General features: G+C 38.7%; 1 protein-coding gene across 1 annotated transcript in view; it reads right to left on the bottom strand.

Moving 5' to 3' along the window:
• GUCY1A2 (guanylate cyclase 1 soluble subunit alpha 2) overlaps positions 1-23,451 on the bottom strand; it is a 413,092-nt gene that overhangs the window by 356,613 nt on the left and 33,028 nt on the right. Inside the window, exons 2-3 of the mRNA XM_042781668.1 lie at positions 10,907-10,968; positions 2,482-2,603 (exon numbers count right to left, since the gene is read on the bottom strand). Coding sequence (XP_042637602.1) covers positions 2,482-2,603; positions 10,907-10,968 — 184 coding nt within the window. The remainder of the gene's footprint in view (positions 1-2,481; positions 2,604-10,906; positions 10,969-23,451) is intronic.

Below are 23,451 nucleotides of genomic sequence, written 5' to 3'. Positions count from 1 at the left end.
AGGACAAACTGACAGACAAGTTTGTCTTGCTGTTGGAGACCTCTCATATCACCCCCAACTGGGTCCCTGTGGCTGACTGTACCTCTGTCTGGCTTCCTGGCTTTAACCCCTTTCTCCTGCTCTTCTGCCCTGCTGTTTTGTGCGTCCCTGAGTTGTTCCTGGGGCTCATATACTGCTGGTGGGACTGTAAAATGATACAACCACTGTGTAAATCAGTATAACAGTTTCTTAAAAAGTTGGAAATCGAAATACCATTTGATTCAGCAATCCCATTACTAGGTATATATTCTAAAGAAGTGAGAAGCAGAACATAGATATATGCACTCTCATGTTCATCACAGCACTATTCACAATAACAAAGAGATGGAAACAACTTAAGTGTCATCCACCGAGGAATGGGTAAACAAACTGTGGTACTTACACACAATAGAATAGTATGCAACCCTAAAGAATAATGTAGAATCTGCAAAACACCACATGACATGGATGAACTTAGAGGACATTATGCTGAGTGAAATAAGTCAATCACAGAAGGATAAATATTGTATTAGTTCACTATTGTAAAAAGTCAAGGAAAGGTTTATATATGGAAGGAAACTTTCTTTGTTAATTACCAGGGATGGGAGGGAAAATTGTTAAACAGTTTAAAAAAAAGAAAGATAAAGATACAGGGAAGAAGTAACTACAAGGAGGAAGTGGGAAAGGGGTTATTTAAAAAAAAAAAAAGTATATATATCAAATATTAATGGTGGTTACCAGGCATAGGAGGGAAAAGGAAAGGGGAAGCTTTTGTTGGCAGGCCACTGAGTTTATGTTAATGTTGGTGGAATATTTTTGAAAAGGATAGCGGTAGTAGTGGTACAACATGAAAAATTTCATCAGTGTCCCTGAGCTGTAAATGTGGAAGTTGTTACATCATTGAATGTCTTGGTGTGCAGGTTTTCACCACAACAGAATAAAATAAAATATTTTAAATCAGCGTGTCAAGAGAAATTGATATAGTTTTCAAGGATATTCCTGGAAGATAAAAAATCAGAAAATTGTAAACACCTCTTAGGGAATGCCACATATCCATTATTCTTTTATTCTCATCCTTTTTCTTTGCCAAGCATATGCTTTATTTGGATAGTTTTATACCCCGGTAGCACTCTTCTCTTGTAAAGATTTCAGTCTAGGAAACTCTAGGGGCAGTTCTACTCCATCCTCTAGGGTACCTATGAATCAGATTCAACTTGATGCCACACAACATCACAGCTCTAATAAAATCGAGGTAAGTAGAGCTTTATCTTCCCTCTCACTGCCCATCACTGTCTTGCATGCTACCATAGGCAAACCATCTACATTTGTATGCCTTCTTTTTAAAAAGGCCCATGTTCTTATTCCAATATTTCATATTTACAAAAGTCATCTAGGATGAAAACATAGCATATGCATAGCTGAAGATCCAGCTTGAGTGTAAAAGCTAGGTACACCTCCAAGAGTCAGAAACATTTAACAAAATCTGCTACATACATGGGTTGAGGCCACCTAGAGTCTGTGTGTATGAGAGACCCTGGTATCTCCAGGGAAAATGTTTACTCTAAAGAGAAAGTCAGGCAAACGTGCTTGCCCATTAATAAAGTCCCGGTCTCCATCACATCATCTGATTCTCAGTTCCATATGGAGTCTGTCACTAAGATTTGTTGTTCCCCACTCCCTCCCAGCACCACTTAGGCTTCCATCTGAGTCATAAGGAAATAGAATTCCAGAGAGAATTGAAAGAGGAATTTCTCAATAAAAACCTATGAAAGATATCAGGACAAAAAAAAAAAAAAAAAAATCCTGCTTTGGTATGTAGTTTTTATATAACACAGTGACTCTCTCCCATTCCAACAATTTCATATACCGCAGTTCAGTTGTAGTACTTTAAAGCTGTGTGGCTGAGCACAGTTCATGGCAGTGTCCCTTCTGCATGCTGAGAATACCTATCTGCCAAAAATACTAACATCTTTAAGGTGGGCATTTCCCAGTAGGGCACAGAGCCCTCAGTAGATGACTTGCCTCACTGACACAGTCACAGAGAAGGGTCCAGAACTGTAAAGTCCATTCAGAGCATTTGTGAGTCACCCTCCAGTCCCAACCAGGCCTCTCAGGCATAATCATGTATGACTTTGAAAGAAGAGAACGATTCCATAATTTCAGCTAAGGGTAAGAGCCAGGAAAATATGGATTGCACAAAGATAAAAATACTAACATAGGAAAATGTTTTTGAAGTTTTCTAAGAATGTTAAGTATTTTCAATCTCTGAGTAAATGGCATGCATGTAATTTCCACTCTAATATCTTCAGGAGTTAAAACTAAATCACTCAAAGACAAAGTCTTGATCTCAATTTGCCATATTTTCCATACTTATCTTCAGTATCAAATGAAACATTTATACCTTTACTTTTCCTTCTCCCCCTCATTCATTCTATCAACTGTATAAATATATATTTACTATACCGAGTATATTAGCAGTACACTGAAGAATTCCTGAGACGTCTTCAATTTCCTCTTTGTTGGAATGATCTGCATAGGAGCATTTGTTAGAAATATTGTGGAAATTCTTTTCTGCATCCCTGTAACTAAGAAGAGAACAAAATTAGCACATGGAGAATCTTTTTAAAGCATCTGCAAATGTATGCACATACATATGCACAAACACGTAGTCTACTTTTTCATTGTAATCCCATTTAAAATAACTAATCTCTGGTTGTAGCACCTAAGGCACTTGACTGCTAACCAGGAGGCTGGCAGTTCAAACCCACCAGCCACTCCTCGGAAGGAAGCCTGGGCAATCTACTTCTGTAGAGATACCACCTCAGAAACCCAAGGAGGGGTCGCTATGAGTTGTAATAGACTCAGCAACAGTATTTTTTTTTTTTTTTGATGCATTAAGACATAACTTCCAGTATAACTCATGATTAGCATCACTATTAGTAATGTGCACCTGAAACTGGAGGCAATCAATTGTTAATAAGAAAATCATGTATGAAAAAAAATAAATGAAGAGAATCAAAGACTATATTAGTTAATGTATCCCTGTTTGAGTGTTTTATACATACTAATAATATGTTTCTATAAATAAGTTGCCTAGAAAAAGAAAAATTAACAAATGCTTTGCAATTCAACCTTGAGGAAAGTAAAAACACTTTAAACTCTGTCATGGACAGTCAAGTATATAGCAGTATGTATGGTATGTGGATAACAAATGAAGTATTTCAAGAACTGTCAGTAATAAATTTGAATCATTGTCCTGCCATTTCTTATCTGTAAAATGCTAGACAAGTAATCTAATCTCAGTTACTCTAATTTTCCTCCCTCATAAAATAGACACTTCCTAGAGTTCTTGTGAGGACTGAATTGCATAATGCCTGTGTAATCAAACATTGACTAGGACTTTTCTGGATGCTTCTGCATTAGAGCTAAAGCACCAAAATGGAAAACAATGAGGACCAAATCCTTCTATGTTATAAGAGTAGCCTGGAGGAGCAGACATCCACTTCAGACCTTAAACAACTTGCTGTTGAGTGAATTCCAACTCATGGACCACCCTGTGTTTCACAGTAGAACTGCACCCCATAGTTTTGCATGGCTGATTTTTCAGAAGTAGATCACCAGGTCTTTCTTCTGAGAGGCACTTCTGGATGTACTCAAACCTCCAACCTTCTGGTTAGAACCCAAGCATGTTATCCACTAGCACAACTTAGAGACTCCTTTTAGAACTTAAAAGATGACTAAATAGCCCTGCTACTGTCATTGCACTACTAGCCTACCGAAGCAGAAATATAGAAAAAAATTAAAAGAAAATGCTCAAAAGAATGAGTAATTAGGAGAAGAATGCTGCTGTATTTTTTCCATATCCCTGTTGGAAAAGGCCAAGTTGATGAAAGAGGGGTCCACCACAAGTAGAAATGGGAGGGATCTGGTATCTCATTCCCCAGTGAATATTTGGCTAGGCAGTGACTTTTGTGATCCTCTGTATCTGACAGAATAAAGAAGGCTTTGGAGAGAGTTACTAACAGGAAAAAGAAATAGAGCAAAATTGGAAGTACCCTACAGTCCCACCATTTGACAAGGCAAAATGTTTCCAGTGGGTCAAAGTGATGCCACTAAGAAGAGGCACATTTGAGTTGTTGCATCCTGCTGCTTAACTGATCTAGAGGCTGTTGCTCAGGGACAGGGATCCCACTAACAAGACTGTAGGTACACTACTCCAGGCAGGAACTGGGGCACTTGAAGTAGTCAAGGTAGAACCCAGACATGCACCTCACTGTGGGCATCACAGCCAAGAGAGGACTATTACAATGAACTACCAGTTATTCAAAAGAGGTGTCTGCCATTTTCCGTTTCATTCCTGCCTGCCACAGCACTCCAAAGAGAAGGGATTCAGAAAGGGATGGTCAGGAGAGGAGAAGTGAAAGACTGCATCACACCTTCTCCACACTGCATTCCAAGTTCCTCCAGCCAAGGCCTTACCCAGATGGCGAAGAGGACATAAGAGCCAGATAAGACATGAGACTGAAGATTTAAATTGGTCTGGAGTGGACTATATAATCCCTGAAAATACCTGGAAAACAGAACAATCTGCCCATGCAGGTATCAAAGGGGATTTATCCTAGCATGTTTGAAATGTTTGGAGAAAAAAATAAAGCAATTTCATGTTTGTACACCTCACTGAGCTCAGACTCCAATAATCCAGTAAGACAAAAATGCTTACTACAGTTTCTAGGATACAGAAATCATTCAATAAAAAGTGGAATGAAGAGCACAGATGTTAACTAGAAACAAACACAGGACTGAACCAAGCTCTGACATTTTAATCAGAGTGACCTTGGACAAAGTTATTTTTATCTTCTCTTGGCCACAATTTCCTCACCTGAAAAATACAATACAATGATCCTATAAAATAGATGGTTAAGATTAAATAACAGATGTAAAGTGGCCAGTATATTTCCTCCAACGTAGAAAGCAATTGAGAGATCTTGTTTTTATTCAATAAGACAGATATTTATTCTATGCAAAAATATTAAAAAATGAGATTTCTTTTTAGACAAAATAAGTCACAGCCACATTTCCTGACCATAGACACACAATATCATTAAAGTTTATTTCCCAAAATAATTAAGGTTAATCTGCCACTAATTTTAATTCTAATTTTCTATTGAAATTATTCTGGCTTGATCTCTCTACAAATCCAAAAAAAGAAGAAGGAGAGAAGGTTGGCTATATAAAACAAAATATAAGACCCACTATGAAAATGAGAATAATAGAATTTAATTTTAGATGGCTATAAGAAATAGTGTCCCAGACTAATATGAGATTGGCATCAGTCCCACTCATGATATTAACACAATAAGATTTATTTTGGCAAAAAGTAGAAAATGAATGCATGATTATGAATGTGTCATTCTTACACATTAGTCCCCAGGTAACAAACTTCCAACTTAGGGACAACTTCTACTTGCCCTTTGATGTTATATAAATTCACCTTAACTTTGAAATGATTGAACCAACCCCTGCTCACAAGAAATTCTTTATAACAATTGCCTTACTTGCTGCTCATGCAACTTCTAAATCATGGACAAGGTGTCAAGACTTTTCTTATATTAAGTTAAGTAATACAGTTAAGTAATAACTAGTATACCTACAAATTTGACTTAAAGACATGCTTAAGACTGACTCTCATTTGTACTGCCTGTACTTTAGGATTCAAAATATATAATGAATGAGCATTATGTCTCAGCTTACCATGTATTTTCCAATGATAGTTCAAACAATATCTGCTTTGTCTATAAATCAACAACAACAAAAGCCATTGCTGTCAAGTGATTCCAAGAGTCAGCTTTGTCTATATGACCATAAAAATTCATTTTTGTGAGATGTAGACAAGTAAGAGTCATGTAGTATAAACATGAGTAAGAGCATCAGTTGCATCAGGCACTTTCGAAGCAGAAATTTAAGTTAAAAATTTCCAAATCAAAAGGAACTGTCTGTAACAAAGCTATCCCTGGAACATGAAGTAGGCATGTTTAGTTATTGATGCTAAACAACTGATTCCAAATGTGTAAACACTCAAAGAGAGCAGAGAACAGATAGAGCAGGGAAGCTAATGGGAAATACAAGCCACAAGACGTGACGGCAAAAGAGTCAGATACTAATAGCAATTCAACTAAAATATTGCTGACCTATAAATACAGGCACTGTACTGCTTCACATACTTATATGACAATACATTGTTATTAATATTTCATTTAAACTTCACTCCAACCCTATCATTATTCTCATTTTAGAAATTAGAAAACTGAGGCTCAGAGAGGTTAAGTAATCTACCCAAGGTTATGAAATAACAGAACATGATTGTAAGTCTACCTCCAAAGCACATTTTCTCAGTCCACTACTCTACACTACACAACTACATAACAAAGACGTGTAGAGACAAAAACCTGTAGAGAGAAGGAAGGGCACAAGATAATGGCAAGAATCCCATCAGAAAATAGGTCATCATAAATCAGATTTTCCTCAATCCTGAGCTTATCTTAATTCTTAAGGTGAACTCTGTCTCTCCTTACCCCTTCTGAGTTTCACTATTCTTTCCACCCCACACTGCCCAGAAAGCCAGTCCATTCTCGACAAGCTTGAGTTAAACAATAACTGACATAAAGCGACATACTCAATGACCCCTTTCTTTTAAGTTGTGAGAAGAGGACAATATTACATGAACAAAAAGCTATCCAGGTGAGCATATGTGTGTACAGAATATACACTAATCAAAATTTAACACAAAGTCGATCTGACAGACAGTGGCAGAACACTAAGCATGAATGGGAAGGTAGCAAATAAATCAGTGTAATTTATGCTACAAAGAAAGTGTTTCCAGATACCAGAACTATCCATTTTAGAACTGTAACAAACCCTGGACATTATTTCAACCCCTTATCTTACATCTCCGTTCTATAATTACTCTTCTATCCACCATGCTCCTAAAAACCTGTGTACATATCTCTAGGGTACAATTTGTTCATTTATTCATCTCCCGCCCTCCACAAAATGCTAGTGCTACCCATGTCCCAAGCACAGGAATATAGAAGCAAACAAAATAAACAAGGAAATAAACAAGATAATTCCAGCTAATGATAAGGACAATGGAAAGAAATAATAGAGGATAATAGAATAGAAAAGTGACTGCGCTTGGAGATTGAAGTGTCGTGGAGTGCTACTTTACACTGGATGGTCAAGGAAAATCTTTCTAAAGAGATGACCTTTGAAAAAATTGGAAAAAAAAACAACTCTGCAAACATCTGAGACAGATAATTCCAGGAAAATTAAACAGGATGTGCAAAGGCCCTGTGACTAAGCAAGCTTGGTGTGGTTTAGAAACTAATAGAAGTCCTGAGTGGCTGGAGTGGAATCAGAATAGGGTGGAGAAAAGGATGAAATCAGAGACAGGCAGAGGGTGAATCACAGGAAGAGTTTTTTATTTTTATTCTGTTATAGTAAGCCATCACATGGCTTAAAGTAGGGATTTCAGAGTGTGATTCCTGCACCAGCAGCATCAGCATCAACTTGTTCATAATGCAAATTCTTGAGCTCCATCCAGGAGGACCTACAGATTCAGAAACTGAGGATGGGCCCAGCAAATAGTGTTTTAACAAGCTGACCAGGTGATTCTGATACCCATTAAATTTGAGAATCACCAGTTTAAAGTAAAAAAAAAAAAAAAAATGAGATGATCTAATTTTTAATCACATGGCTGTAATAAAAATAGAATGTTGGGAGACAGGAGTAGAAGTCAGAAAAATGGTTCAGAATCTTTAGGAGAGAGATCATGGTGACAGCAGAGATGAAGAGAAAATGACTTACAACATTGCACTAATAAATTATTTTAGCACTCATTTTCCCAACTAGAATCATCTCTATGAATAAATGAATGAGTGAATGAATAAATGAAGGAATTGAATAAATATCTAAAGAGAAAATAGCCAAGGTACAGGGAGGCTATCTTCCTCCCTAACAAGAGGCTCTCTCCCATTCCTTCCTCTGTGTGATCCTTTAACGGCTGCTTCCCGCACTCAAGTCTGTGTCCTGGGTGAATAAAAGAACCTCAGACAATCCATACATGCTACAGATACAAGAATCCATCGGGAGCAGAACTACACAATCTCAGAGTTCTAATCAATCAAACAGATACAAAGTCAGAGTCATAAAGAAGAGGAAAAGGAGGGCAGGAATATCAGTGATTGGGGATTGAGTTAAGAAATTAAAAAGAGAAGGGCTACTTTATATTTAAACAGAACTCACTGCCATCGAGTTGGATCTGACACAGAGTGACCCCCTCCTTGGGTTTCTGAGGTGGTATCACAAAACTTAGGCAAGGCCCAATTTCAGAGACTAGAAAAAAAAAAACTCCCTCTCTACTGCCACCTCCCAAAAAATATATAAAACAAATACTTGCCAGCACTTACTCTCAATTACCTGAAATTCTTTTAACTGTAAGAAACATTCCTTTCCCAGTTAGAGATAAAATATTTTAAATTTAATTTTCTTAAGAGAAACAACACATAGGTGTGAATACTTTTAGTCAACTGTTAGTGACATTAGATGATTTCCATTTTCAGAAAGAGAAAGTAGAAAGATGGAGTCTAGAAGGCAAGAGCAAGTTGGACAGGAAAGATATCTCTGTCAAGAAGCGAAACGTGAGGCTGTTGCTGCCAGCTAGCCCGTTTTATCTTCATCAGCATAAGTACAAATAAAGACAGTGAGCAAAGATACAGCAAGTCCCAGAAACCAGCCAACAGCTAAGTAAAAATACACTAATAGGCCTATTTGGAACTAGTTTGACACCACCTCTTTATATTGGAGTCACATTCCCCGTCTGCCTTCTTTCTACTGTGTCTGCATGAAACAGAACTGGAAAAAGACCAGTCAGGCAATGAACAAAGAATCACCACAGGCTATGTCTACATGGATGGAGTGAAGAAGAGAGTTGATTCACTTGCTTAGATAAAGGACAACTCTTACTTATTAATATAAAAAGAATTTTCTGCTGATTGGTAATATCATAATATTAGGTATGATATTAGTTACCTATCTTGGTAACATTTATAAAATTTCAACTTCAATTTGTCTTAAAGACATAGTTTAGTTCACAAATGAGAATAATTTTACCCATTATCATTTGAAACAGAGAGAACATTCATAATTCCAGAAAATAATTTGAATTTGACTACTGGTATTATCATTGAATTTTAACAGTAATAATAAATAAACAAAAGAAAACAGGTATGTATTGCTTACCATGTAGCAAAAACTGTTCTGTTTTTTATATAAATTGGCTAATTTAATCCAAATACTGTACTTTGAAAGCAGCAAATCCAGTGAGAGTGATTAAGTTTTATTTTTCAATGTGTGGGAGAGGTTAATTTTACATTCTTCATCTCCATTAGGATAAACCATTTAAAATCACTAGTGGCCTCAAAGTAAAAGCCATCTCATGAGTTTAAATAATATGTTTTTCCTAGCACTGCACCCTTGAGGATTCATATGACAAAGTTTCAAAGCAATTCCCTTTGAAATGAGAATTAACATAAGCATCAAGCACTTAAAGTACATGACATTATAGTAGGAAGTGAGATTATTTTTCCATTAAGTTTTATTCCCTTCTGCTTTCTGAAAAATCACACTACACTCTAATAGCCAAAAATATATTCTTGATCGTTATGACAATAACTATTAGCCATAAACTTTAAATGATTCCTGATAGCATTTTAAGAAGTACCAGGGTTTAATACTAACTCCTCAAAAGTTCTTAAAATCTTACAAAGATAAATCACTAGCACATAGAGAACATGAACAAGGTAAATTAAAAATAAGCATTGGCCCTAACATAAATGAATTTAATTTTAAAAGCTAGACTGCATGAGAAAGGAAATTTGTTGTTGTTGGTTGTTGTCAAGTTAATTCTAACTCATGGTGACCCCATGTGTCATATGTGTCAGAGCAGAACTATGCTCCATAGAGTTCTCAATTCCTGATTTTTCAGAAATAGATCTCCAAGCTTTTCTTCCTACGTGGACTCAAACATCCAACGTTTGGGTTAGCAGGCAAGTGTGTTAACCAGTGCACCACTGGTTTAGGGACTCCTAAAGTAAATGTTAGGAGCTCTGGTAGCATACTGCCTAAGGCACTTGACTGCTAACCAGAAGGCTGGCGGTTCAAACCCACCAGCCACTCCTCGGAAGGAAGGTTGGGCAATCCTACTTCCGTAGTGATACTGCCTCGGAAACCCAAGGAGGGGTCGCTATGAGTCAGGGCTGACTCGACGGCACATAACAACAACAACAACAAGGTGAAATTATAAGACTCAGTGTTCAGAAAAGAGTGTAAGACTATGAGAAGGAAAAAAACAAGAAATCCACCAAAATGGATTTTTAAATGATTAAACAAAAATAAGCCAAAGAAAATCACTCCAAGGGAACCCCATGACCCTCCATGCCACGCTATGAGAACATAAACAAAACAAAACAAAACAAAAAACAAACTAGTTGCTGTTGAGTTGATTCCAACTAATGTAGAGAACATACCAAAAACAAACCAAACCTACTGCCATCAAGTCAATTCTGATTCCTGGAGACCCTCATTGGGTTTCTGAGGCAGAAAACCTTTATGGCATAACATTGCCCAGTCTTCCTTCCCTGGAGTGGCTGATAGGTTTGAAGCACTAACCTTCTGGTTAGCAGTCAAATGCCTTAGGCACTACACAACCAGAGTTCCTTACAGAGAATATAGCCACTATAAAATAAAGTTGACCTGGATGGCAAAAAATTACTTGTTTGACCAATTACTTTTAATTTGCCCATAATAATGACCAAAATGCATTTTTACTTACCCAATAACTTGATGCTCATAATACTGTAACGTCCTCTTGAGAGTTTGCTGTATCGTCTGAGGCTACGGAATAATAATAATAAATATATTATCAGCAAATCAATGTCAGTCCCATTCTGAGTATCATAAGCAGAAATACAGTTTCTGAGATGTCTCCTAGGAGTTTTTGCTTTACAATATTAACTCATTTTGCATCCACAGGAACTAACATGAGGCACTCAGCAATTACCCAGAATTTTCCAATTTCAAGTATGGTAGTATTTCCTAGCTATATTTTTTCCAATTGTTTTGTAGCAGCTATTAAGTTCAACATATTCATTAGATGCCTACAATAAATCTGAGGTCTTGGGGTGGAGGGGCTGTGGGGAGGGTGTACAGAAGAACATGGGTCACAATTTTTTCTATCCTGTGTATAATCTGAATGTGGTAATGATCAATCGAAATGAAATGGTACATCCCAATACTTTCTTTTATGCTTTAAAAAGACCTTTAAGGGTGATCTAGCAAATGACAACAGAGTTAAAATAGATAACTTTATACTGTTGTTGTTAGGTGCCGTGGAGTTGTCTCAAACTCATAGCAACCCTATGCACAGCAGAACGAAACACCACCTGGTCCTGCGCCAGCTCCATGATCCTTGCTATACTTGAGCCCATCGCCACAGCCACTGTGTCAATCCATCTTGTTGAGGAACTTCCCCTCATTTGTCAACCCTCCATCTTACCAAGCATGACATCCTTCTCCAGGGAATGGTCCCTTCTGACAACATGACCAAAGTAGGTGAGACAAAGTCTGGCCATTCTCACATTCAAGGAGCATTTGGCTACACTTCCTCCAGAACAGATGTGTTAGTTCTTTTAGCAGTCCATGGTACTTTCAGCATTCTTTGCCAGCACCACAACTCAAAAGCATCAATTCTTCTTCAGTCTTCCTTATTCATTGTCCAGCTCTCACATGCATATGAGGCAACTAAAAATATCATGGGTTGTGTCAGGCGCACCTTAGTCTTCAAGGAGACATCTTTGCTCTTCAGTACTTGAAAGAGGTCCTTTCCAGTAGATTTGCCCAGTGTTATATGACGTCTGATGTCTTGACTGCTGCTTCCATTGGCATCAATTGTAGAACCAAGCAATGTAAAGTCTTTGACAACTTCAATCTTTTCTCCATTTATCATGAAGTTGCTTATTGGTCCAGTTGTGAGGATTTTTTTTTTATATATATATAGAGATGTAATCCATATTGCAGACTGTATTCTTCAATCTTCATCAGTAACTGCTTCAAGCCATCCTCACTTTCAGCAAGCAAAGTTGTGTCATCAGCCTATTGCAGGTTGTTAATGAGTCTTTCTCCAATCTTGATGCCACATTCTTCTTCATGTAGTCCAGCTTCTCAGATTATTTGCCTAGCATCCAGATTGAATAAGTGTGGGGAAAGGATACAACCCTAATGCACTCCCTACTTGATTTTAGGAGGGAGTGTCCTGTTGTTCTGTTTGAATGACAGCCTCCTGGTCTATGTACAGGTTCCTCATGAGTACAATCACATGTTTGGGAATTCCCATTCTTCTCAATATTATCCACAATTTGTTATGATCCAAACAATTAAATGCTTTTGCATAGTCAATAAAACAAGTAATTATCATTCTGGTATTCTTTGCTTTCAGCCAAGATCCATCTGAAATCAGCAATGCTATCCCTGATTCTATGTCATCTTCTGAACCCAGCTTGCATTTCTGTAAGTTTTCTGTCAATATACCGCTGCAACCGTTTTTGAGTTATCTTCAGTAAGATTTTACTTGCATGTGATATTAATGATATTATTTGATAATTTCCCCCATTATGTGGTATCACCTTTCTTTGGAATGGGTACAAATATGGATATCTTCCAGTCAGTTGGCCAGGTACCTGTCTTCCAAATCTCTTGGCATAGTTGAGTGAGAGCCTCCAGCATGGCATCCATTTGTTGAAACATCTCAATGGGTATCCCATCAATTCCTGGAGCCTTGTTCTTCACCAATTCCTTCAGTGCAGCTTCAACTTCTTCCTTCAATACCATTGGTTCTTGAACATATGCCACCTCCTGAAATGGATGAAGATCGACCAGTTCTTTTTGGTACAGTGACTCTCTCCATCTTCCTTTGATGCTTCCTGCATCATTCAATATTTTGCCCATAGAATCTTTCAATATTGCAACTTGAGGCTTAAATTTTTCCTGTTCTTTCAGCTTGAGAAATGCTAAGCATGTTCTTACCTTTTGGTTTTCTAACTCTAGTTCTTTGCACATTTCATCATAGTAATTGGCTTTGTCTGCTCAAGCTGCTCTTTGAAATCTTCTGTTTTATCTTGTCCTTTCTTCCATTTGCTTTAGTTATTCTTTGCTCAAGGGCAAGTTTCAGAGTCTCTTCGGACACCCATTTTGGTCTTTTCTTCCTTTCTCATCTTTTTAATGACCTCTTGCTTTCTTCAATAGATGATGTTCTTGATGTCATCCCACAATTCTTCTGGTTTTCGGTCACTGGTGTTCAATACGTCAAATCTATTTTTTAGATGGTCTCTAAATTCAGGAAAGATATATTCAAGGTCATATTTTGGCTCTTGTGGACTTGTTTTAATTGTCTTCAACTTCAAGTTGAACTTGCATATTAGCAGTCTTTTTCACAATCAGCTCCTGGTCTTGTTTTGGATGAAGATATTGAGCTTCTCCATCACCTCTTACCACAGATATAGTCAGTCTGATTCCTGTGTATTCCATTTGGTGAACTCCTGATGTATAGCCACCATTTGAGTTATTGACAAAAGGTATTTACAATGAATAAGTTATTGGTGTTGCAAGATTCTATAATGCAATCTCCAGCATTATTTCTGTCACCAAGGCCAAATGATTCTTCTTTGTTTCCAACTTTTGCATTCCAGTCACCAGTGTTAATTAACACATCCTGATTGCATGTTCAGTCATATCAGACTTCAGAAGTTGATAAAAATCTTCAACTTCCTCATCTTTAGCTTTGGTGGTTGGTGCATAAATTTGAATAATAGTAGTATTAACTGGTCTTCCTTGTAGGCATATGGATATTATCCTATCACTAACAGCATTGTACTTCAGGGCAGATCTTGAAACATCCTTTGTGATGATGAATGCCACACCATTCCTCTTCAAATTGTCATTCCTAGCATAGTAGATCATTCCCTGGAGAAAGAATCTCCAGAGGGGACCATTCCCTGGAGAAGGATGTCATGCTTGCTAAGGTGCAGAGTTGACGAAGGAGGGGAAGGCCTTCAATGAGATGGATTGACACAGTGGCTGCAACAATGGGCTCAAGTATAGCAAGGATCATAGACTGGTGCGGTATTGGGTGGTGTTTCGTTCTGCTGTGCATGGGGTTGCTATGATTCAGAAGCAACTCGATGGCACCTAACAACAACAACAACAGCATAGTAGATCATATGGTTGTCTGATTCAAAATGGCCAAAACTGGTCCATCTCAGCTCCCTAATGCCTAGGATTTCAATCTTTATGCGTTCCATTTCATTTTTGAAAACTTCCAATTTTCTTAGATTCATACTTCGTACATTCCATGTTCCTATTATTAATGGATGTTTGCAGCTGTTTCTCCTCAATTTGAGTTGTGCCATATCAGCATATGGAGGTTCCAAAAACTTTACTTTATCCATATCATTATGGTTGGTTCTACTCTGATGAGGCAGCTTTTCCCCAGTCGTAGTTTGAGTGCCTTCTGACCTAAGGGGCTTGTCTTCCTGCACTATATTGGACAATGTTTCTGGGTTATTCATAAAGTTACCTAGTAATGCATCAGACAGTGTTTCTGTGCTATTCATAAGGTTTTCCCTAGCCAATTCTTTGAGAAGTGGATGGTCTCTTCCTTCTTCCTAGTCTGTCTCAGTCTGTAAGCTATGTTGAAACCTGTGCACCATGTGCAACCCTCCTGGTATGTGAAATACCAGTGGCACAGCCTCAAGCTTCATAGCAATGCACAAGCCACCACGGTATGACAAACTGACAGACAAATTTTTCTTCCATAGCTGTTTGAAACCTCTCTGCCTTCTCCTTACCTGGATCCTACTTGGATCCTGCCACTTTGTAGTCCCTGGCCTCTCAGGTGGGCCCTGTCTCCCTCTCCTTACCTGGAGCCTGCGGCTTTTGTCATCCCAGAGTTCCCTCCCTTTCCTGACTCTAGAGTGGGGCCTGTCTCTTTATATTAAGAGATACTTTAAGTAAGTGATCTTTCTTTTTTTCTACAACTTCTATAGCTGAAGGGACTAATTCAGAGGCTAGAGCAGATGGAAAGCAGGTGGTACAGGGTTCCATAGCATTACTTCAGGAAGAGTCAGCCTGACTTCACCCATGTCTGAAGGCATTGCAAGCTAATGTTCTGGGGCCTCCTAGAGGGGCCAAAAGGACTTTTGGGGCAAGAAATGGGGTCTGTGGCAAATACCCAAAGAGCTTATGGCTGAATTTAGCAACCTTCTCTCCATGGCAGCTCAAGACAGAATTTCTTATTCCCAGATCAAGATTTAGGTAAATTAGTCTTAGACTTATTTGGGTAGCAGAGTGTGAATTGAAGTTTCAAGTCTAGAGAGTCATGAAAGAGGCATAAAGATCCTAGAATATAGATTTTATTAATGTGAAAAGAAGAATCAAATTTTCAATGTCAAGAGAATGAATTTTTAAATAATACAGTCAATCTATCAGGAAAGAAGCAATCAAAGACTTATCAAAACATGGATACATTACAGCCAAGGATGAATTTGGGGGAATGTAATGGCTCTAATACAGACCCTTCAAAATGTGAGCTAGCGTGGTAGCTCAGTAATGTTATAGATTGTCACTAATTAGCTACATGACACTAGATGAGTCATATACCTTCCACCCACATACTCTAGGGGGATACACTCCTTAGAGCAATTGGCCATGGAGCACCAGAGCAACAGCATTCACATAGAGGGAAAGTTGGACAGACAGGAGTGCATAATTAAGAAAGGCACAGGGAAAGGGTAGTCACAGGGACAGGAGGGGAAGAAAGTTTGTTATGGTCAGGGATGGTAATCAGGGCATGAAATCAAATGTACACAAACTTTTGAAAGTAAAATTTTGCACTGTAAATTTGCACCCAAAGCATAATAAAATTTAAAAACAAAAATAAATAATTAAAAGAATGTTTTAAATCACAAAAAAAAAAGATAATATACAGAAAAGGCTTAGTACAGTGCTAGTACCTAAGAAGCAGTTACTAAATACCAATTTATTTTCCATCCTTAACCATTCAAAGTTGCTGTTTTAAAAACAGAATTCAGAAGAGCCCACAGAGTTTATTTAACTCATTCTTTGTCAAGGCCTCCTTGTGAACACATCCAGGATAGATGTAATAAACTCCTTCCTAATACTCTGCAAGCCTATAACGTTGTTTATAGAAAAGTTTATTATAAAACTGGATGAAAATGGGCTTAAATTAAATTGGGGCACTCACTAAGATCAACCCCACACTACTATTTAGCAGACTCTTTCATAAAGTAAATCCAAGACCTCAGACATATTCTTCACTTTGGCCAAGCCAAACCAAACTAAAAATTAATTTTAGAAGGAAGCAGTCTCCAAGTGGTCAAAGGAAATGGTGTATGCCCCTCTGGTCAGCAGCAGCTTTTCATTTACACCAGGCTGAAAAAACGAGCACAAGACTTCACACTAGTATAGATTTTTCTGCTCACTGAAATAAAATCTAAGTAGAGTAAATGTAATGTGTGTAGAAAAGAAAAAAAAAAAAAATCATTCGTGAACCAAGAAGCAGTGGAGTTGTTGAGAAATGTAATAAGAGTAAAGTAGATACAGTGGTCTTACCAAAAAAAAAAAAAAAAACCCATGCCATCAAGTCGGATGCAACACATAGCTACCCCTCCTTGGGTTTCTGAGGTAGTATCACTATGGAAGTAGATTGCCCAACCTTCCTTCTGGGGAGTGGCTGGTGGGTTTGAACTGCCAGCCTTCTGGTTAGCAGTCAAATGCCTTACACACTATGCCACCAGAGCTCCCATAGTGGTCTTAGTGAACATAAAAGGTATGGTTTAAAACTCAACCCAATACAGACAACAAAAATGAACACTTTTGCACATACAGTACCATGTTGTCAGTGATGGCAGATGTTGATAATGGTGGATAGATGGGTGGACAGGCTGAATGATAATGTATTTCTAGGCAGAGCGTAGTGCGTTCATGACCATGTATAGGGTTGACAGATGATGTTTCTACCGGCATATTTGTATATGCTATAAGAATGTCCAGGTATATAGCAGAGCTGACAAGGGACAAGGTTGTAGTCACTTCTTGGCCACAGTCAGCTACCCACAAGGAGTGAGTAGTTGGACCTGTGGCCTCAGGACCACTGTTCTCAATTGTTCCACATCCTACTTTGGTGAGTAGCGACTGGAATCTTAAAAGCTGGCAGGCGGCCATCTAGATGCAACAATGAGTGTCTCCTCATCCAGAACAAAGAAGAATGAAGAAAACTAAAAATATGTGGAAATAATTAGTCCAAGGGACTGACAGACCACACGATCCTCAGCCTATATGACCATGAGACCAGGAAAACTAGACAGTGCCAGCTACCACTGCCAACCACCCAGAGGAGGATCGGTGCAGGAGATCCTGGATGGAGCAGGAGAACAATATGGAACAAAAGTAAAAATTAAATAAAAAAAAAAAAGACCAGGTTTGCAGATCTGATAGAACCTGGTGAGAACCCTGAGACTATGACCCCTAGCCACCCTTCAAGGTCTGGAATTGAACTCACTCATGTGGCTTCCAGCCAAAAAACAGGAATATGGGGTGAATATTTACATCAGGTAGCTACACTCCTTGGAGCAATCAATCATGGGAGAACAGGGGGCAGTGTTTGCACAGGGAGACAGCTCAGGGGGATGGGAGTGCATGGGAGGGAAGGACACGGAGAAGAGGTAAATACAGGACAGATGTGGGAAGAGAGCTGTTACATAGTGTGGAATTGCAGACAATGCCATGAGACAAAATGTGTATGAACTGCTGTGTGGAAAATGAACTTGCTCTGTAAACTTTCATCCAAATCACAATAAAAAATTAAAAAAAAAAAAAATTGAGGGAAAAGAAAACTGTGACCAACCTAAACCAAATCATTATCAGTCACTAGTTCAGTACCCTTGGGATCTAGGCCTCTTGCACTGGGCTTGGCAGTTTCTGAGCCAAAATAACTTTCCCTTTGGCAACATGTCCCTACAGCAGTGAATATCCACAGAGGGATTACCCTTCCAATAACCTCTGGTGACTAAACGTAGAAGAGAAAGCAGAAACTAGAGTGCATAGGGCTAGCTAAGACCCAATGACCTCATCTGTACAAAAAGGACATTTTTTTTCCTGTCACAGGAATTTCCCAGTCATTAAAAAGCACATGTCTGTGAAAAGAGTTAAGTCTTTTAAAGAGCTGACTTTTTTCTTATGTGAAGCAGTTACTTCTACTGTCAGCAGGAGTTAAATTTATAGTTTCCAAATGCATTAAAAGAAAAATATTCTCTGAGCACATTCAACAAAGTGCCAGGTTTGTAAAGCATTTATATACCTCTTGTTGCTTGCCAAAACCAAGGACTGCATTCTGATGGACTATACTGTAAGCATAAGCATTGACTGCAGAGCATCTTCTCATCTTTTGTTGAAGCTAAGGTTGACTCCAACACAGACTGGACCCTTCAGAATGTTTTATCACCATGGACTCACCCCAGTCTTCTTCAGGGCTTGCCTGATTGCCTCAGTCTATGGTTTTATCTATGAGAAATGTCTTCATAGAATCTGAGGGTCTCTGCAAAGAAAAAGCATGAAGTGAAGACCTGAAAATGAACTAAAGCCTTCTGCAGGGATGACTCCTCCCTTGAGTATAATAGGGTCTATTTTTTCAACAAATCTTTACTAAGTGTCCATGTATGTCCCTGATGCACAGATACAAGTCAGTGTGGATTAGTGGGGAAAGCAAGGGCTTTGAAGACATCCAGACTTTCTCTCAACTTGAAGAAACCAGCACCATAACTGCACCCTACTCAGCAGTACCTTTCAACCTTCTACAGAGCAAGATCTTACTCCTCTTATATGTTTCTATTTTTTCCTTTAAGGAGAGTTCAGACAGAGGATATGAAAGAGAGTCTTTAAAGGCAAACTGAGTCCAAAATCCAACTCTGTGATTCACTAGCTAGATGATCCTAGGCAATTTACTTAACCTCTTTGAAATAGGCTTCATTGCACATTATTTTATGGGAATTAATTGAGATAACTTTATACATTATTTTATATTAATTGAGATAACTAAAGTCTCTGGTCCATAGTAGGTGCATAATAATAGATGGTTGTAACTATACTAAGTTGAAAAACAGTTCCTACTTTTAAGAGTCTCATAATCTAGTGGAAGGGGACAAGGTCTAGAAAACCTACCTCACAAGTGTAATATTTCCAGATCTTCATCAACTAAAGAAAAAAAATCAATGGAGCTACCACTTCTTCCAACAATAAGAAGATGGAGCCAATTCCAGTAGTCAGAGGAAATAATAAATAGGAAAATGGTAGCCAAATTTTTAAATATTTCCAATGAAATATTCAGATTACTCAAGAGAGATAGGGATACACGTAGAACTGTAAATCAAGATTGAGGATAGACCTAAAGCCAGGCCTACAAATGGAAAGACATTGAAGCACCAAAGCCAAGATCAGGGCCCTAGTCAGTACACTTTGCAACTAATAAGAAATAACCTATAAATCTCCTTTCCAGAACACAAAGAATGTACAACAGCAGAGCTGGGTGGCTTAATAATCTTGTAGCCATATGCTGGAGGATCCAAAAGACTAGGTTGGAGAAGGGAACAAAATTCATTGCTCCTATTGAAAAAAAGATCAATGACTTCTGTGATTTTTCTTTGTTCTCTGCAAATTAAGACATGCATCAAACCCAAAACACCAAACCAATTACTGCCAAGTCCATTCTGAATCATGGTGACCCATGTGTGTCAGAGTAGAAGAGTGCTCCATAAAGTTTTCAACAGCTGGTTTTCAGATGCAGATTGCCAGGCTTTTCTTCTGAGGTGACTCTGGGAGGACTGAAATCTCCACCCTTTCTATTAGCAGCTGAACCCTTTCCATTAGCACATTGAACAGTTGTACCCCCAGGGACTCCTTAGGATACAGATGTTGGTATTCTTGTTGTTAGGTGCCATAGAGTTGGCTCTGACTCTTAGCGATTCTGCATACAACAGAAGGGAAACACTGCTTGGTCGTGCACCATCCTCAAAATCCTTGCTATACCTGAGCCCATCATTGCAGCGGCTGTGCTAACCCATCTCGTTGAGAGCCCTCCCCTTTTGCACTGACCCTCCACTTTACCAAGCATGATACCCTTCTCCAGGAAATGGTCCCTTCTGACAACATGGCCAAAGTAGGTGAGACGAAGTCTGGCCATTCTTGCTTCCAAGGAGCATTCCAGCTGCACTTTGTCCAGGACAGATTTGTTCCTTCTCCTGGCAGTCCATGGTTCTTTCAGTATTCTTCACCAGCACCACAATTCAAAAGCATCAACTCTTCTTCAGTCTTCCTTATTCATTATGCAGCTTTCACATGCTTATGAGGCTATTGAAAATACCATGGCTTGAGTTAGGTGCACATTAGTCTTCAAAGTGATACCTTTGCTCTTCAGCACTTTAAAGAGCTCTTTTGCAGATTTTCCCAGTGCAAAACGATATTTGATTTCTTGACTGCTGCTTCCACAGGTGTTGATTGTGGATCCAAGTAATGTGAAACTTTTGACAACAATGATGCTGCTTATTGTGAGGATTTTAGTTTTCTTTATGTTGAGGTGCAATCCACAGTGCAGATTACATAGTCTTTCATCTTCATCATTAAATGTTTCAAGTCATCTTCACTTTCAGCAAGCAAGGTTGTGCCATCTGCATATCGCAGGTTGTTAATGAGTCTTCCTCCAATCCTGAGGCTGCATTCCTCTTTATATAGTCCAGTTTCTCAGATTATTTGCTCAGCATACTGATTGAATAAGTATGGTGCAAGGATACAACCCTGACACACACCTTTCCTGATTTTAAACCATGCAATATTCCCTTGTTCTGTTTGAACGACAGCCTCCTGGTCTATGTACAGGTTCCTCATGAGCATGATTAGGTGTTTTGGAATTCCCATTCTTCTCAACGTTACCCGTAACTTCTTATAGTCTCTAATTGTCTCTACTTAGCACAAAGAAGTAGAGGATAAGAAGACAGCTGGAAAGAGGAAGCAGCCATCTGTGTCCTGCACAAGTACTATCTGGGGCACACACAGAAGGGACCCAAAAGTTTCCATCCTGGGGTGACAAGAAGTCACTTTCAGCTCTAGTCTCATTAGCAGCTTCACTCTACTGGGCCAGCAGTGATTGACCCCATGGACTAAGTGTTATACTTATGAAAGGTCATGGGATCCAAACATGAAACAGTCCCAAAAGAGCCAGAGAAATGATCCCCGAGGAGTGGGAGGAAACAGTTCCCAGCAGCTGGCCCTGCAGGCTCAGACAGTCCTGCTGAGGCTCCCACACAGTCCCTGCTCTGGATATCCGCACCAGATGGTGCGGGGATCAGAGAGGAGGCAGGGAGTCAAGATGTGTGTGTGTGTGTGTGTGTGTAGTGAAATGCTGCTGTCATCATACAAAGCACATGCTCCTCTAAATTTTACAGAAATGAAGAAGTTGAGGTTAAAGAGTAGTAAGTAAGCACTCAAAGATCACATAGCTGGTAAATGAATTAAATCACTGTAAACCAGGACTGGCTTCAAAGTGTGCCCTCTTTACACTAGATGCCCTTGAAGGTCCCTACACCTTTAACATTCTGTGATTCTATATTCTTTTTTGATATACACAGTACTTTATCATGAAAAAAAAAAACATACTTAAAAACACAGACACACACACACACACACACACACAAAAAAAACACTTATCATTTCTGCTAACATACCACCCACAAGCTACAGAATTATGGAAACAATGAGCCTGCCTTTAAAGCAACAGCCATAAATAGCTATATCATTTATTTATTTAAACATGAGCTAATTATCTATCAATGTCAGAAATTAATGATGGAGATATATTTAATTACCAATGCTCTAAGGCAGTGATTTTCAACTCTGTCTACACATTAAAATCACCCAGGGAGCTTTTAAAAATACTAATGCTGGAGATTCGCCTTTCCCCCAGATTTTCCCATTTAACTGGTCTGGGCTGGCACCTATTTGCTTCTAATATGTCAACAGAGTTGAAAACTTTTAGTTTAAGGTATAAATCTGACGATTAAGACCAACACTCTATAACCCTTATCGGAATAAGCAGCAAATCAAAATACCAAAACCAAACCAAACTCACTGCCCTCGAGTTGGATCTGACTCATAGTGACCCCTCCTTGGGTTTCTGAAGCACGGTATCACTACAGAAGTAGATTGCCCAAACTTCCTTCCAAGGAGTGGCTAGTGGGTTTGAACCGCCAGCCTTCTGGTTAGTAGTCAAATGCGTTAGGCACTATGGCACCAAAGCTCCTAAAAAGTAGACTTCTGGAAGATGTTCACACATAACGGCTAAATTCAAACATAATCTCATTTACTAATGGCATTACCTGTCTGTAATCAATATGAATTTGTTAGATAAACAAAGAGCTATATTGCTTGCAGGACCGCTGGGGGCTTAGTGCCTAAGGCATTTGGCTACTAATCAGAACGCTGGCTGTTCAAACCCACCAGCCAATCCTTGGAAGGTAGATTGCGCAATCTACTTCCACAGTGATACTGCCCCAGAAACTCAAGGAGGGGTCACTATGAGTCAGATCCGACTCAACGGCAATGCGTTGCGTTGTGTTGCAATATTGCTTGCAGCATAAATATAGGACTTTTTTTAAATTTCCAAGCAATTCACTCCCATGCATATAAGTTACCATTCAGTTTTGTGCTGACATGCATTCAACAACATAATAGCTGGTACAATTATTGTGCTTTATGTCAAGCACTTCCATAAGTCCTTTACAATACATATATTAACTTCATTGATATTCATATCAACATTATGAATTAAAAGTTATTATTTTACTCATTTTACAGACAAGAAACTGAGGCAAAGAAAGGTTCAGTTGCCCTATGTCACAGAGCTAAGGAGAGACATGACTAGGATTGAAACTCAGGTAATCCAGCTCCAGAACCAAGAAAGTAACCTTGAACTTCCACCACCTGTCTGTCATACTGTGATGGCGTGTGTGTGTCACTATTGTGCCGGAAGCTATGCCACCAGTATTTCAAAGGTCGAGCCACCTGTGGTGGATAAGGTTCATTGAAGCTTACAAAGACACACTAGGAAGAAAGGCCTGGCAATTTACTTCCAAAAATTAGTCAATGAACGCCCTATGGATCACAACAGAGTATTATCCAATATAGTGCTAGAAGATGAGCCCCTAGGTTGGAAGGCACTCAAAGTACACAATAGCCATAACAATAGATTCAAACATA

Source organism: Orycteropus afer, unplaced genomic scaffold (assembly GCF_000298275.1).
Source record: "Orycteropus afer afer isolate SDZICR_OR568_19922 unplaced genomic scaffold, OryAfe1.0 scaffold00147, whole genome shotgun sequence".
NCBI classification, from domain to species: Eukaryota; Metazoa; Chordata; class Mammalia; order Tubulidentata; family Orycteropodidae; genus Orycteropus; species Orycteropus afer.
Note: the sequence above shows the minus strand (reverse complement) of the source record. Positions and strands in the feature narration are given on the sequence as shown.